The sequence below is a fragment of the Gallinula chloropus genome (assembly GCF_964237585.1).
Source record: "Gallinula chloropus genome assembly, chromosome: 4".
Taxonomy (NCBI): Eukaryota; Metazoa; Chordata; class Aves; order Gruiformes; family Rallidae; genus Gallinula; species Gallinula chloropus.
The window spans coordinates 91185981-91202186 of NC_140088.1; the positions used below are offsets into that span (position 1 = coordinate 91185981).

Consider the following 16206-nt stretch of genomic DNA (forward strand, 5'->3'; position numbering starts at 1 on the left):
CGTAGCAACTCCTTGTTTCTTGCTAAGCCAGGTGTAAGCAGTATGTGTCAGCTCAGCCTCCTGTCGTGCCACTGATACAGCTGAAAATCAGGTTGTTTTGTGCAGTTCTGGGTCATAAAACCTGGGACATCCAAGCAAGACATTTCAGGCTGGGGCAGGGAGCGAGGAACATGCGGCAGATGTGGCCGTAGCTCTTCCCACTCAGAGACTTTAGAGAACCTCCATCTTTCAGCTGTAGGTAGCTGGGACTCAGAAATCCAAATCAGATGGCAGAACAGCTCCATCTTCATGAGCTCTGGCTGGGTATTCAGATTACCACCCACACGTGGAACTGCAGTTTTCTCTGGTTCCTCCTTAATGCCATCTTGGTCACCTGTGGCCGACCTGACCCTGCTCCTCAGGAACTGTAGCCATATACTCTTCCTGCCGTCATCCACATGACCGGGGTAATCATGGCTGATGTGGCAACATGTTTCCCTTCTGACAGGCTGAGCTCATCGGGAGCTTGACCCACAAACTGGAGATCCTGAAGGAAGCCAAGGAAGGCCTGCTTGCAGACATTAAGCTGAACAACGCTCTGGGAGAGGAGGTGGAGCTGCTGATCAGCAAGCTATGCAAACCTAACGAGTTTGACAAGTACAAGATGTTCATTGGCGATTTGGATAAGGTGGTGAACCTCTTGCTCTCCCTCTCGGGACGCCTGGCCCGCGTGGAGAACGTCCTGAGCAGTCTGGGGGAGAACGCCAGCAGCGAAGAGCGGGTAGGTGTCTGCTCAGCCTCCTGGCTTTGCGGGGAGCGGGGCAGCAGCAGCCACATGAACCTGCTTGTGTCAGCCAGGACCTCCCAGGGCTCACGGGAAGAGCCTGTGTAAGCAGCAGCAAACATGGTTCTGTCCCTGGGAATCTTGGTCCCAGCCTAGAGAAGCATCTCAGACCCTGGAGCTTTTGTCTTGAAGCAGGATGGCTGTGTCCAGGACAGGGTGGCTGTGTCCAGGACAGCATGGCTGTGTCCAGGACAGGATGGCTGTGTCCAGGACAGCATGGCTCTGTCCAGGTCAGCACAGCTGTGCCCAGGACAGGATAGCTGTGTCCAGGACAGCACGGCTGTGTCCAGGACAGGATAGCTGTGCCCAGGACAGGATAGCTGTGTCCAGGACAGCACGGCTGTGTCCAGGACAGGATAGCTGTGTCCAGGACAGCATGGCTGTGTCCAGGACAGGATGGCTGTGTCCAGGACAGGATGGCTGTGCCCAGGACAGCACAGCTGTGCCCAGGACAGCATGGCTCTGTCCAGGACAGCACAGCTGTGTCCAGGACAGTATGGCCGTGCCCCGCGGCTGTAGGAGGGAGAGGCCACATGGTGTTGTGAACAACCCCACTGCCTTTTGCCGCAGATGAAGCTGCTTTGTAACACCCTTTGGGTGGTTGTGAAATGCACAGGCAGAATTCCTGGTAGCTGTTGTTTTCCAGCCAGTTTTACTGACTTTCTCAGAGCACTTTCTGCCCCGTATTGACTAGAACATTCAGAGTCTGGTTCCATGGAATCCACGTTCAAACCTTGATGAGTTCATCCTCCTCCCCCCAGGCTTTTGGCTGCGTGTCTGAGAGCTTAGCAGCCACCCCACCTCACCCAGAGGTGGCAAACATGGTGTCAGGGGTGGGGGGGAAAGGAGAGGAGGGGAGCAGGGGGTTTGGTGCTGCTGATACTGAAGCACTCTCTCTGGTGTGTGCAGAGTTCGCTGATGGAGAAGAGGAAGCTGCTGGCTGGCCAGCACGAAGATGCCCGGGAACTGAAGGAAAACCTCGACCGTCGGGAACGGGTGGTCTTGGAGATCCTGGGCAACTACCTCTCAGAGGAACAGCTCCAGGACTACCAGCACTTTGTAAAGATGAAGTCGGCGCTCCTCATAGAGCAGCGAGAGCTGGACGATAAAATCAAACTGGGCCAGGAGCAGCTCAAGTGCCTGATGGAAAGCCTGCCCACTGACTTCACACCCAGGGATGCAACAGCAGCAGCTGCCCTGGCTGCAGCACTTGCTACCTCCGCCGGGGTGGGTGGTAAAACACCCCCAGCGGTCTGCTCCTCGCTCTAACCTTTCCCAGGTGGACCCAGGATAACAGCCCTCCCACTCCAGTCTATTTAATCCGAGTACTTGGCAGACAGTTCTCTACAAAGACAGGTTTAAACCAAGATTCTAATGAAGGAAAAAGAGAAAAAAAAAAGCGATAATAAAGGTTTTGTTTCCCTTTCCTTCCACCTCTGCTTCCTGGAAACTTGTATCAGTGTGGAGGGAAATCTCCTGCCAGAGATGAGGAAGAGTCTCGAGAGCATTAAACACAGTACCTTGAATCAAAACCGTGACCTCCCCTCTTCCCTGCCTCCCTGGCACCTCATTAAATAATGAAGGATCTGAAAGAATGAAGCCTTAAAGATAAAACCAACCCGTTCTACTGAGCATTACTGATATTTATATTTTTTAAAGAACAAGACAGAATGTGTAAGTTTTTGTACAGACTCTGAGCAGTGACCCGATTCCACTTTGTTCTGTATGTAGGAAAAGACATTTAATTTTGTATTTTGTGAAAACCTTAACAGAAAGAGGGAACCCCAAAGATAGGTAAGCATTAGCTTGGAACATCTCCTCGTGGTTTTGTTGCTGATGTTGTTGGGTTTTTTTAATATAATAAAGGGCTACCAGAAGAAGCTTCACCCTGTTTTGACACACACTAAATCTGCTGTTAAGTGGCCTTGTGAAGGAGATTTTGGCCAGGAAAATTTTGACCGTCTTTCCTCTTCTAGATCTTGTGATTCTCTGATTGTGGAGTGCAAACTTGCTTTTATGAGAGCCTGCATCTCAGGAGTCCAAGTTAGCAGGGAGTAACAAGCTCAGTTCTGGGCCGTGCAGGAGCGTGGGGGGAGCCTGTGTGTGTTCTGAATAATCCATGATCCAGCCACAGCCTGAATGTGTTTTCGTGAGTCGGGAGAGGGATCTCTAGTGATGGTGTTGATAGGCCTGGTTCTTTGAAGGGATGATGCACACTAGAACTGTGTTCATACAGCACTACCTCATTTGTCTGAACCCACCTCATCAGGAAGTGTTTGACAGACTAGGAGAGGCCTTAACCTGAAATCCAACGTTCTCTTCCTCCCCTCAGAAATCCTGCTGGGCACTGGGGATGGGCAGACAGGAGCCCAGAGTAAAAAACAGCAGATCATTTCCTACTCAGGGTAACCTGGAGCCACTGAAATTCCCTGACTGAACTTCACCCTATCATCTTACCAAGTGGCTAGAGGATTGCTGCCAGTCTGCTGTCAGCAGAGTGGAGTGGGGCAGCCTCCCTCTTTCCATATGGAACCTGCTTTCCTCTCTAAGGAGCCACATTGCCCTCGCAATGAACTGGCTAGAAGCTGCATGACCTGCCCACCACCACAGCTGATGAGCCAGATTTGGGTCATCTCTCTTCTAACCTTGCAGAGATTTCCTCCTGCAGCAGCAGTTCTACCGTCTCCTTTCTCCAGGGTGCTGCATGGCTCATCCCATCCCATTTTGCCACCAGGACCAGAGCAGAAATTTCAGTCACGTTGGGTTTAAGTCCATTTGTTTTGAATTTCAGCTCCAACACACGACTGGAAATTCCAACATCTGCTGCTTTCAGTGCTGGGCTTTCCTTTTCTTGAATAGCTCACATCACAGCCTTTCCACGGGCAGCTTGACCGACTGAAGAACATGCCCATGCCAATGTCAGACCAAGAATCAATCCTCTGATACCCAAAAGAAAATCTACATGGTTTTGTAATGCTTGTTAAAGCAGCCAGCCAGGTAGGCGTGATGACAGCAGACAGATCCTTCTCCTTACTCCTGAGCTTAACTGCTGCTGAGCCATGTACAGCATTTCAGGAGAACCCGGCACAGGGGAAACTGATTTTTATGGCTTAATACCCGAGTCAATAGTTGTTTGAGGGAATTTCAGAAGAACAGTGGGGGGAGCTGTTTCAGCCAAATCAAAACATAAAATTTGTCCTAAAAAGAAAAAAAGAAATCCTACTTTGGTTTAGTTTAGCATATTTAACAGTTGTTTTAATTCAGATTTATTTTTTTTACAGCCACCCTTCCATCCTACACTTACCAAAACAGAAAGACTTGGCAAACACAAGGGCCTTTAGTGCACAGCTCGAGCACGGCCAAGGGTACATTTGCCATTTAGCAAGTTCTTTCCTGAAAAAGAACGTTCTGCAGTCTTCCCTTGGGCCAGGAGGAGCCTCCCATCCAAGGAGGGGGGGAAGGTCTGCCTTGTTTTCTCCGGGAACCAGCACTGATGTCAAGGGGAGTGCGCTGGGCTGTGCAGGCTACGAGGTCCAGCTGGCTTTGCCTAGGGGGATGCAGGATGGATGGCAATCGTCACTGTATGCTGGTGTGATGCTGCAAGTCAGGTGTTTCCCAGCAGCAGTGGTATACAGGGCTTCACTAAATACCATGTAAAGGAGTTTATCGGGTTTCCAGCTAAAATTACTGAGGTTAAGGGTTTGTGGTGGTTTACAGGGAATTCAGCTGTTTGGCATGGTCATGGTCCAGCAAATTGGGGGGTGAGGATGCTCATTAGAATCACAGGCTGGTCTGGGTTGGGAAGGACCCCAAGGAGCACAGAGCTCCAACCCCCTGCCACAGGCAGGGACACCAACCTCCAGGCCTGGAGCTACACAAGGTTGCCCAGGGCCCCATCCAACCTGGCCTTGAACACCCCCAGGGACGGGGCACCCACCCCCTCTCTGGGCAGCCTGTTCCAGCCCCTCACCACTCTCTCTGTAAAAAACTTCCCCCTAAAATCTAATCTAAACCTTCCTTCCTTTAGTTTTAATCCATTATCCCTTGTCCTGCCATTGTCTATCCTTTTAAAAAGTTGAATCCCCTCCTGCTTATAAGCTCCCTTCAGGTACTGGAAGGCTGCAATGAGGTCCCCCCACAGCCTTCTCTTCTCCAGGCTGATGAAAGTCCCGTGCGTGCTCCTGCTGTGTGTACACACACACCAGCTGATGAGGGAAGTGACAGTAACTTCGATTTTTTTATAACTGTTTAGATCTTTGGGTGCAAAATGAGTCAAAGCCCATATTTTTGTTCTAAGTGCCACAGAGTTTATCATCAGGGAAACTCTTTGCACAGTTCACTTTGTTCACCAAGTGCTCTCCTGACTGCAAGGCTGGCTGAGCTTGGCAGAAGCTGCTCACGCCCTGCACCTAAACCAGGTGTCACAGACCTCTTGTGTGTTAGAAGGTTTCCCCAGGGATGCATCACTAAACAAACATCGTTGGTGTTGTGCAACTGAATGTATTTAGGTGGCCAGAGTGGTCATACTCTAGTAGACAGGCCTCTTCTGCCTGGTCTGGCCAAACTCTGCTCTTCCTTTCCAATATGAACTACAGAAACAGGCTGAATTCAGGGTATTGAGTAGCCTAGAAGATGTCTGCCAGGCACTCGTACACACACATCTTATGCTGTTGGTTATTATGAGGTAACGCAGCCTCTCCAGCTGCAGCTGTAGCTTTTGTGCAGCGTGCTACGTGTTAGTGCTAAAAAAACCTGTCAGGAACCTGCTTTGCTATCGCCTGTTGTAAGATGGCGGGAAGCTGGAGCCAGCCGGGCTCAGCACCCCTTGCTTGGGACGGAGGGGCATGTCAGCACAGTTCTGCCTGCGCTAGGATTTGGGATCAGGAAAAGGGTTTGTTTTCTACTACACCATAAAGAAAATAAGGTGTGAGCCAGGCAGCGTTTTCCTCTGTGATTTGCAGCCTGGGAACATGGCTTTCTGCTAGGGTGGCTCTGGGAGCAGCCAGGAGAAACACGAAAATGTACTTCTTCATATGCATATTACCACGGAATTAATTTTTAGGAGTGAAAAAAAACCCAAAACACAAAAAAACACAAAACATAGATCAGCTGGTGAAAATGTGACCAAATCCTGAGGAAGCAGCTCTCCAGGGACCCACTTTTGCAGAGTTCCTTGTGCACAGGTATTTTTCTGAGCCAAGTGATTTTAAAAAAAAGAAAAGATCCAGGCAAGCTTGGAAAATACGGCATTTTAAACTGAGAAGCTGCTGCAGGAAGTTTTGGAGGAGAAAGTGGCTTCCCACAGAAGTTTCTCTCGGGGCTGGTGGGGAGACAGGCGCCATTTTGTCTCCCGAAGGGGCTGGTGGGGAGACAGGCGCCATTTTGTCTCCCAAAGGGGCTGGTGAGAAAACTGGCGCCATTTTGTCTCCCGAAGGGGCTGGTGGGGGGACAGGCGCCATTTTGTCTCTCTCAGGGCTGGTGGGGAGACAGGCGCCATTTTGTCTCCCGAAGGGGCTGGTGGGGAGACTGGCGCCATTTTGTCTCTCGAAGGGCTGGTGGGGAGACAGGCGCCATTTTGTCTCCCGAAGGGCTGGTGGGGAGACAGGCGCCATTTTGTCTCCCGAAGGGCTGGTGGGGAGACAGGCGCCATTTTGTCTCCCGAAGGGGCTGGTGAGGAAACTGGCGCCATTTTGTCTCCCAAAGGGGCTGGTGGGGAGACTGGCGCCATTTTGTCTCTCGAAGGGCTGGTGGGGAGACAGGCGCCATTTTGTCTCCCGAAGGGGCTGGTGGGGAAACTGGCGCCATTTTGTCTCCCGAAGGGGCTGGTGGGGAGACTGGCGCCATTTTGTCTCTCGAAGGGCTGGTGGGGAGACAGGCGCCATTTTGTCTCCCGAAGGGGCTGGTGGGGAGACAGGCGCCATTTTGTCTCCCGAAGGGGCTGGTGGGGAGACAGGCGCCATTTTGTCTCCCGAAGGGGCTGGTGGGGAGACTGGCGCCATTTTGTCTCCCGAAGGGGCTGGTGGGGAGACAGGCGCCATTTTGTCTCCCGAAGGGGCCAGGCCTCACACACAGTCCCTGTGTGCAGCCTGGGGAGGACGCACTGGAACAGCACCTTATCTGTCACCAAAAATCTCCGAAAAAACATAGCAGGAGTTGCAGCCCTCTGCTCCAGGGTGGGTTTATAGTTAGCACCTGTGGGGTAACCGGGGCATACAAGGGACAGCAGGGCTGGGCAGCAGCCCACAGCCAGGGCACCGTGAGAGGGCACGCTCCTCAGCCGGCCAGAACAAGGTGAGTACAGACATTTTTACACGTTTTCTTCTTTGTGCAAGAAGGTTTTGCAGCCTGATTGCTCCTGCTGTGCAGTCAGCGGGTTGAGGGGAAAAATGTGGGTTTGGAAGAAAAGGGTGTTGAAGGGGTATCCTCAGATGGAGGGGCCCTGCCTGCAGAGACAGAATGGCAAAGGGTGCCAGGGGCTCTCTGTCTGCAGACAGCTCACCAGTTTCAGGTGATGCAGCTTCTTAGCACTTGAGACTTTCTAAATTATGTGACAAAAGTTCCTTTTGTTTTGTAAATGTTGAAACCGGAGCGAGGTGAGGAGACTGAGGAAGACCATGACTGTCAGCACAGCCCGTGCTGTTGCAAAGCTGGCTGGTGGTCATCTCTTCCCTTTGTACAGCAGCCACAGCCACTGTTTGCAAGAAACAGTCTTGTACCCTTTTGCTTGAAAATTCCAGTGGGGAGCGGTCGGGGGCGGGGGGCGGGGGCGGTGTCAGGCGTTCGGGGCTTCCCCTCCCCTGCCACCCCCTCTGCTTCCCTACCACACGCTGCACCTACTTACACTGTGCATAGTTTCTGGGTGCACCCTGTCTGAACACTGTGACATGCATACTTGTGTACCTATAGAGCGAGCAGGGTGGCCTATTTCTGTCAAGTGAAGTTAATGTGAACTGCTCAGGGAGAAGTTATTTTTTGAGACGACAAAGCTGCTGGTGTTGGGCATCGCTCCTCATGCGAGACCTGAAAGAGGTGTTAATTTGTGTCACATCTGCTGTTTCCAAGCTTGTATCTGCTGCAATTGGTACTCGTTCTCCTCCTAGATATGAGGTGGTAGAATACATTGATTACTTTCTGTTCATGGAATCAGTGAAGTCGGAAAAGATCTTTAAGAGCAGTAAGTCCAACTGTGAGCCTTACACTCCCCATCCACCTCTAAACCATGTCCCCAGAGGCCACTTCTACACAGCTTCTAAATACCTCCAGGGATGGCAGCTCAGCCACCTCCCTGGGCAGCCTGTTCCAGTGCTTGCCAACCCTGAAGGAATTCTTTCCAATATCCCATCTGTATCTCCACATTACACCACCAAGCCTGCCAGCCCTTCTGCAGGGGTTGAGGTCCATGTTTCCCTCTCTGATGCTGTAAGGAGATACAGCGGTGCAGCTTTGGATTCTGGTGAATAACCAGGGATGGTAGCAAACTTGGACGAGTCAGGAAATGCATCACCCTTAACAGTGGTGTCCCCCCCACCTCAGTCTCAGAGGGGAAAGGGCAGATTCTTCCTGTCAGCCTTTGGCTTCTGTTAGGATGTGCAGCTGGACTGCAAGGCTGCCTATACACAGGGTTTAAAAAAAATAAGGGAAAAAAAGATAGGGAACCCATACCTTTAGGCCATGCTGTGGTGCTTTCTGCTTCCCTTCCTTAAGCAAGCAGGGCTCAGGGGCCTCACGGGGATTCTGACAATCCACATTCACCTTGCACTTCCAGAAGACCACGCTTGGCAGCGACAAGCCCTGCTTTTCCGTTCACCATGCCCCTCTCCCTGCAGCAGGGCATAACATCCTTGCTTTCCCAGTTTCTCTGGCAGGGGACAGGTCTTGTCACCGCTCCAGGAGCCAGCCAGGGCACTTCACATTTACTCTGCCCTTTCACCACTGTCACTTGCGGGAGCAGGATTATTCATAGCTCTGGGACACAGGAGAACAAAACTCAGGAGGCAGGAAGCACTGGCAAAGGCAGGCTTCCTTCCTACCCTTTCTCCAGTTTCATGGTGTCCTTTGCGGTAACTGCCAGTGATCAAAAGCAGGATAAGCCTAATTAACTCTTGCAGAAAGTACAATGGGGGGGCACTGTTTGTACCCTGAGCAGAGAGGTCAGGAAGGCTCATAGCTAACCTACTAAGAAGTCAGGACTGGCAACATAAGAGGCAAAAACGAGATCAGCTTTACTCTTGTCAACCCTGAGACATCACCTCACCCAACCAGGGCAGCCAGGAACAGGGACAGCAGACAAGCCAACTGGAACCATCACATGTCTCCACAACGTAAAGGGCCTGGTAGTTTTAAAGTCCTTCAGCATTTAACTTACCTTCAGTCAGATGAAAGGCAGGGATAGAAGGGGGAACAAGACAGAAGCCATCTTTTCCCCAGCACCCCACCCCAAATACAAACAGCCTTTGAATAAATAAAATCAACAGAATTTGAGACTTACTTGGGAAGGCAAAGCATCAGGAAGGCTTCTCTCATCCTTCACCTAGTAAATGCATCCTATGCTGTAAATACTGCAGCACATACAGGACAGGGATTACAAGCACCATTACCTGTGCCCCCATTAGGGTCCTGCAGCAAAGCCAGGCTCCTGCTAGCGCTGGCCTTAGAGAGGAGTTTAGCAACCCTCTCCCCACCCTGCCAGCAGGGACACAGCAGGAACTCGTGCTGAACCTCGGCATTGCAGCAGCCTTTCAGTGCATTCCCCAGATACACGTGTCTCCCTAGAGGAAGGGGTGCCCAGGGAGCCTCCTGCTAATCTGTGCAGCAAGCCCCTTGCTATCTTTAGCTGCATCGTTAGTTTAGCCTGGAGAAGAGAAGGCTGTGGGGGGACCTCATTGCAGCCTTCCAGTACCTGAAGGGAGCAGAGGAACAGGAGGGGAATCGGCTTGTTAAAGGGCAGAGACTGGCAGGACAAGGGGGATGGAGTGAAGTTGGAGGAGGGAAGGGTGAATTGAGATATAAGGGGAAGTTTTTTTCCAGAGAGAGTGGTGAGGGGCTGGAAGGGGCTGCCCAGAGAGGGGGTGGGTGCCCCGTCCCTGGGGGTGTTCAAGGCCAGGTTGGCTGGGGCCCTGGGCAACCTTGTGTAGCTCCAGGCCTGGAGGTTGGTGTCCCTGCCTGTGGCAGGGGGTTGGAGCTCTGTGACCCTTGGGGTCCTTCCCAACCCAGACCAGTCTGGGATTCTGTGATCTCTGGAAAGCTAAGAGGAAGGGCATTGGCTGCCTACCTGTGCCCATAGGGCAACTGGCAGGTCACAGCTACAACACACACCCTTCTGGCTCCACGAGAAGGCCTCCTTTTGACAGCAGGGAGAAGAGGCCATCACTAAAGGAGGAGGGCCCACCCTCTAAAGCAAATGCCCATCACCCATAGGGATCCTAGCTCCCAGGCAGCTGTTGCAGTACAGATCTGTGCAGCATTACTACCACACAGCAGTTGTACTTACAAGAAGGCAACGGGCTTACAGCCTGTTGCCAGACTCTCCATAAAAAGCCTTCAGCTGGCTTGGGCCAAGCAGCTGGCCCAACTGCTCAGCTGTTCAAGCAAGCAGCAAGCATGACCCTAGTCCAGAAGAGCCCTGCTGAGAGAGATGAGCCAACAGGAATCAAATTCCATCACTCCAGCAGCAGGGTTTGGCCAAGGCAGACCTCAGCAGCACAGTCACCGGCTGCACTGCGCTGGGGCAGCACTGTTGTAGGTTCACCAGTCACAGCACCAGCCCCCCAACCCCAGGCAGCCTGCCCAGGCTCCCTGCTTTCCACAGCAGGCAGGACTTTACCTTTCATTGGGTCCCTCGAATCCTGCAGCAGGCCCAAAGCTCTTGGAGAGGCGCAGCTGGGGAGCAGCAGTGGCAGACACACTCCAAGACACAGCCCAAGCAGAGCACAGAGGTTGTCAGCAGAAGTGCGCTTTTCCTTTTCTACACCAAACTGCAACTAGTTGGCCTTGGTGTGCTCAGAATTTAATACCTGTAGTAACCCTGTTCGCTACAGCCCTCAGGCTGCATCTCTAGCTCAGCAGCCAAGCATCACAGACGCTGACTGACTTACATGGAGCCTCTCAAGATCTCACTATTGAATTTTTCTGTCAGGCTTCACCTTACACCTCACATCTTGTCCCCCAGCAAGTGCAGCTGGCACATTTGCCTGCTCTTCTCTGCTCCTGAAGTACATTAGTGTCTGGAACACGCCCGGCTGCTGAGTGTGTTCCTGGAAAGCAAAGCTATTTGCAAAAACTCAAGCCACACCCCATCCCCAGCGAGGGGATGTGAGCAGCACTTCTTGGGCAGAGATGGCTTAAAGCAAGCCCAACACACACTTGGGCTTCCCTGGCTGCAGCTAGTCCCAGTTTAGAAACCAAACAGCCAGGGACAGAAAGCAGGGTCAGGGGAGCAAGTACTGCTAAGGTAGTGTTAGTCCTTGTACTGGGAAAGTTCCAGTGCCCTGGAACTCAGCACTGGTTGCAAGGCCACAGCCAAAGGAGGCACACAGGTGGACAGGCACCCCTTCCCACCCTATAATGCACACAGGAGCAAGCAGATTAGAGCACAAAACAGCTGAGAAAGCAGCCATTGCGAACTTGCATTTATTTCACCAGGCAAGGGGAGGAGGGAGGGAGGGGCAACACACAAACTAAGCTGTAGCAGTTAGCTGAACTTGATGGCTTTCACTTTAAAGTCACCCTCCACTGCCAGGTACTCAATTTTCTCCATGCCCAGCCGATTAGGGAACTGGAATTCCGCCTCAGGCACCTTCACAGTTACCTCCGTTTCACTGAAGGAGATGCAAATCTGTAGGGAGCCACAAGAAGGAAGGCTAGCACATCCATGCCCACAAGCCTCACACTCCCCTCCCTCCAGCCACCTTCACGACAGATGAGGTGGTTACTGGGGCATCAAGGCCATGCTAACCAGCTCAGCCCCGGTCCTGCCCAGCAGAGCCATGAAGAGGAGCAATCTTGTTTGCTCTGCCCCAAGGTCAGCTCCTACCTTCTGCAATGAAGGGATGAGCAGACCCAGACCGAAGCTCGGTCAGCACTGTAACTGCTTTTGTCTGGCTTGCAGAGGAAGGTCAGAGCTGAACACTAAGCTGAGCTGTCAGGTGTTGGCATAAGCAAAGCAGGTCTAGACCTTTGGTTGACTTAAGCTCCTTCCTCAGGGCTTAGACCCCTTTCCATACCTGTTCCTCTCCACTGGAAGGACGAGGCAGCGCTGGGGAACTGCACCCTTGGCCTATCAGTGCTCCGTGCCAGGGCCTTGCACACACCCCTGGGGCCTCACCTCAATCTTTTCACCGTGCTGGAAAGGGAAGTCAGCCTTCCTGTCCTCCTCACCCCAGGCACCATCCTCCTTCGAGTTGCACACAACAGTGTTGACATCCCCGTGGCAGTTGAAGCGCGGGTTGAAATGCAACAGCAGGGTGCTGCTGTCCTTCCCCACGTTCACAGCAAACCTGGGGAAACAGGGAGGCAGCATGAAGGAGGTGCCCGCCCAGCCGCCCCGAATACCCACTGCTGACAAGCTCAACACACTGGAAGCACAGGCTTCCCCAGCACCACATCAATGGCAGCCCATCCGAGGGAACCTGCTTTGGCAGGGGGTTGGACTCCATAATCTCTGGAGGTCCCTTCAAGCCCTACGATACTGTGAATACACACACCATCTCCTCACTCACCCTTCGCCATCAGACAGGATCTTCCCTTTGACCTTGATGCACTCGCCAGGCTGGATGTCCAGCTGAGTAACCACCAGTCCCTGCAGGGTTAAGCCAGAGGAGTTAGTCTGTCCTGGGGCAAGCCCACCCTACCAGCAGTGCCTGGGCCAAGGCACAGACCAGCCCTGGCAGACCCCACCGCATTTGCTACATGAAGCACTGAAGCACACCAGCTGCCTGTCTCAGCCCCACACCCAGTTCAGGGCCCACACCCCACTGGGGTCTCCCACTGTAGCAACTGATAAATCTGGTGAGCAGGTGGTTCACACCAGTGTAACCAGACAAGGGGCAGGCACCAATTTACCAGCTGCTACAGAAGACAGCCTTGCAAGCACGCTTGCACCTTCACATCCACAGAAGCCAGAGCCCTTAGCCCAGGATCCATATACTTAGGAAGCTTTTCTAACACCAGTTCTCCCCCTTCCCTAGGTGGGTCTCCAGGCAACACAAGCCACCAAGAAAGTTTCTTGTCTTAGAGCACAGAGAGGGATCAGTGGAGCCTACTTCTGGCTGTAGCCCAGTAAAGCAGAACAAACACCCCCTGGGAAGCTCCCATGGGGGAGAACAGGGCTTGATCCTTTTCTCAGAGCCAGGTTCTTAAGTCCTTCTGCCACACTCCCCCCAAAATAGTACTTGACATCACCAACATCCCTTAGCTAAGAGGAAGATGTTTGTTGAGGTCAGACAAAACTCAAGTCATGCATTGCTGCCTGTACTCCAGGCCCAAGAACAACGATGCTGAGCTCCACCAATATGCCAGATGAGACAGGGCAACTGATTTCCTCTTAGTTATATTATTTACTTGGGCTAGTTCTGGCCTGGCTTGTGCAGGTCCATGCCCAGGACTGCAGCCCAGCCTCACGATACTTGTTCTCACACTTACTCCCTGCTCTGCCCACGCAGACCAGCTGCGAAGGGCAGCTCTCCCCCCGTCAGCCACTAAGCTGCTTATCATCACAACACGGCTGCCGGCTCTGTTTCCAGCTCAGTGCCGGAGCACAGCCTGGAGCAGCCTCGGTGCCCGGGGGTCCTTCTAGGAGAGGAAAGCCAGGGGCTGGGGTGCAGAAGGAGACTGAAACACACGGCCGTCCTGCTCTCCTCTGCCCCGGCATCAAGAGCTGCCCCAGGCCTGCACCCGGAAGGCATTATTCCAGAGGGAAAGCACAAAGCTTAAGGAAAAAAAAGTATAAGAGGCATTCCAAGCACAGAGTTGCAAATGACCCCAAACCTTCAGGGTACACAAGAAAACAAACAGCCCCCCCGCCCCACTTCAGTAACACGGGAAAGAGAAGGAGGACAAGAAAAACTGCTGCTCAGCCCTAACGATTCCTCCCACAGCCATATCTCTGCCTAGCACTTCCAGCCAGCTAAATCCTTCTCTCCTACCCCTAGCACCAAGCCCAAACCCCACAGGCAGCCAGCCCCTGGTCCTGATGGGCACTCCAGCCCATCCCGGCCACTCACTTGCTTCATCCCGCAGACACCAGCCCCACCAGGCAGGACACCCCTGAGCCCCTGCGGCACAGCCCAGTGTGAGTCAGCACTGAGCTCCGGCAGCTTAAATCACTTGGGCAGGACCATCACATGATGGACGGGGGCGGGGGGGTGAAGAAGGGGATCGATTGCAGCTGTTCGGGGGAGCTGGAGCTTTCCCAGCCATTTAAAGCGGGCAGCAGGAGATCTCAATCGGCATTGTTCTTTGCAGGCAGGATGGGGTATGGTTTTTGAAAGCTGGCGGTGGTTCGCTTCAGCGTGATCCTACAAATCCTTACTGTAAGCTCTTCTGACCGCTAAGCAGTGCGTGTTTGGCTCTTATCCCAGGAGCCCGAGTGTGGCTCTGTGCCTGCAGCGAGGTGGCTGCTTTTTGTTAAGCCATCCCTGTCTAAAATTGGGGTCGGTGTGCTCTTGTTACCGCTGCAGAGCAGCTGCCTCCGTGGAGATGCACACACACATCCTCCTGAGCTCAGCTTCGTGCCTACAACGAGCCCGAATTGGTGGTAGTTCAGTTAACTTCAGTGAGCTGCGTGCAGTTAAACGAAACCAAAGAGTTTGCTACACCCCATGCCAGCGTTTTAAAAGTGCCTGAAACTTGAGGCTGTTTGTGCGGGGCGCTGTTAAATGCGAGAATTCAGGCTGCAGCCTTTGAAAAGTAGTTGTGATCTCGCTGGTTCCATGCCAGTCGCAAAAGGCTCCGGAGGGAAAAGAGAAATGCTTTGTTAGTGGAGGAAGAGGCCAGGCAGGGCTGAGCACAGCATCAAGAAAGGAGGCTGCTTTCCCAGCTAGTCCCTAACCCTTGCTTTTCCCCCTTGTTACCTCACTTAAAAGCACATAGCGTGAACACCCTCAGGGTCTTCGCAGAGCAGGGAGGTGAAGGTGGGAGCAGTTGCAGTGTTTTGTGGGTCTGGATGACCACATCAGTCAGGTGCTGCTTGTAGCTTTGGGTTGGCCTCATCAGGACCCTCAGGCCCCCGTGCCTCAGTTTCCTTCATACATGAAGTGCCACTAATGGCACACAGCTCCACAGCCCCCCTTGTAAAGCGTCAGAGCTGCTCTGTAAACGCAGCACACTGCTCCTGGGATAAGCCATGCTAGCCTGTGAGATACCCATCTGCAGGTAGCTTTAGGAGAGGCTGCAAGGGGGCAGCTTACAAACCGTGCAGGAATTTATGGCCAGGTAGCAGTAGGAAACGTGCTGCTGGAACTTCCATTAGAGTGTACTCGCTGCTATACCAACAGCATCCTGACTCCTGATGCCATTCTTTGCCCCAGATATGTCCCCGGACCCCGTTTTCCCAACATTCATGTGGCATTTTAGCATCCCACGTGTCTCCGGGTGAATCAAAGCTGAGCTGCTTTTAAACTAGAAAGTCACAAGCTGGAGCTGGAGCCCTGTGACTGGAGGTGGATGAAAGAGGGCAAAACGCTGACAGAGAGCGCTACAGGGGAAATCCCGCACACGCTCTGGTCTCCAGCTAACTCCCGGCCGTGCCACGCATACACGAGAGCCACACCAAAGCCAGGAGTCAACTGCAGGGGCAGATTTGGTGCGGGTAGGATATGCCACCAAGAGCAGGTCCCTTCTCGGACAGCTTGGAGAAAGCTCAAGTAATTCCACCTTAAGCTTTCCCCGGTCCCCGGCACGATGTTAGCCGGGATCACGTGCCTGAGTCACTGTGCAGTTGCTCCCCCGGTCGCTGCCACGTGTGAGGGGTTAAGCAAATTGTATTTGGATTTTTGTATTTGTTCTCTGTTCAGCTCCGTGTAACCCCTGTAGACTTCTGCTTTTGGTGCTGCAGGAAGAGCTGCCGATGAGGGGGGCGTTGTGGTGCCAGGGCCATGCAGTGCCACAGCACCAGGCACACCGACTCCCCTCCTAAAACACACATTTCTTGGGATTTTCTAGCCTGAAACCTCATCCTCTGACCTTTCCATTCAGACAGGGGAATACCCTCCTAATAACACACAGAGACTGCGCCGGTTGTTCACCTCGAGAGCCTTGCATGGGCTGCGTAGGTGGTTTAGCCACAAGCCCTCTGGTCTTGCCCCCCATTTAAAGGACTCCTGGTCTTACCCCCTGTGAAACCAGTTGTTTATTCTCAGCCTACACTCCTCAAATACCCGACTGCC

At 52.9% G+C, this 16206-nt stretch overlaps 2 protein-coding genes across 2 annotated transcripts in view; one reads left to right on the forward strand and one right to left on the reverse strand.

Moving 5' to 3' along the window:
• The window catches only part of SHROOM3 (shroom family member 3), a gene marked incomplete at its 5' end in the record, with an annotated part of 133130 nt that extends 131037 nt beyond the window's left edge, over positions 1-2093 (forward strand). The window contains 2 exons of the mRNA XM_084262730.1: positions 488-760; positions 1733-2093. Of these exons, the coding sequence (XP_084118856.1) occupies positions 488-760; positions 1733-2092 (633 nt within the window). The 3' untranslated portion in view covers position 2093. The remainder of the gene's footprint in view (positions 1-487; positions 761-1732) is intronic.
• Positions 2094-11436: 9343 nt separating this feature from the next.
• On the reverse strand, positions 11437-14114 carry LOC311190834 (16 kDa beta-galactoside-binding lectin). Its single transcript, XM_084262870.1, has 4 exons — positions 14044-14114; positions 12541-12620; positions 12147-12318; positions 11437-11657 (listed from the first exon to the last, which is right to left on the reverse strand). Exons 1-4 carry the CDS (start codon positions 14050-14052, stop codon positions 11514-11516), a joined length of 405 nt encoding a protein of 134 aa, XP_084118996.1. The 5' UTR covers positions 14053-14114; the 3' UTR covers positions 11437-11513.
• Positions 14115-16206: the final 2092 nt, after the last annotated feature.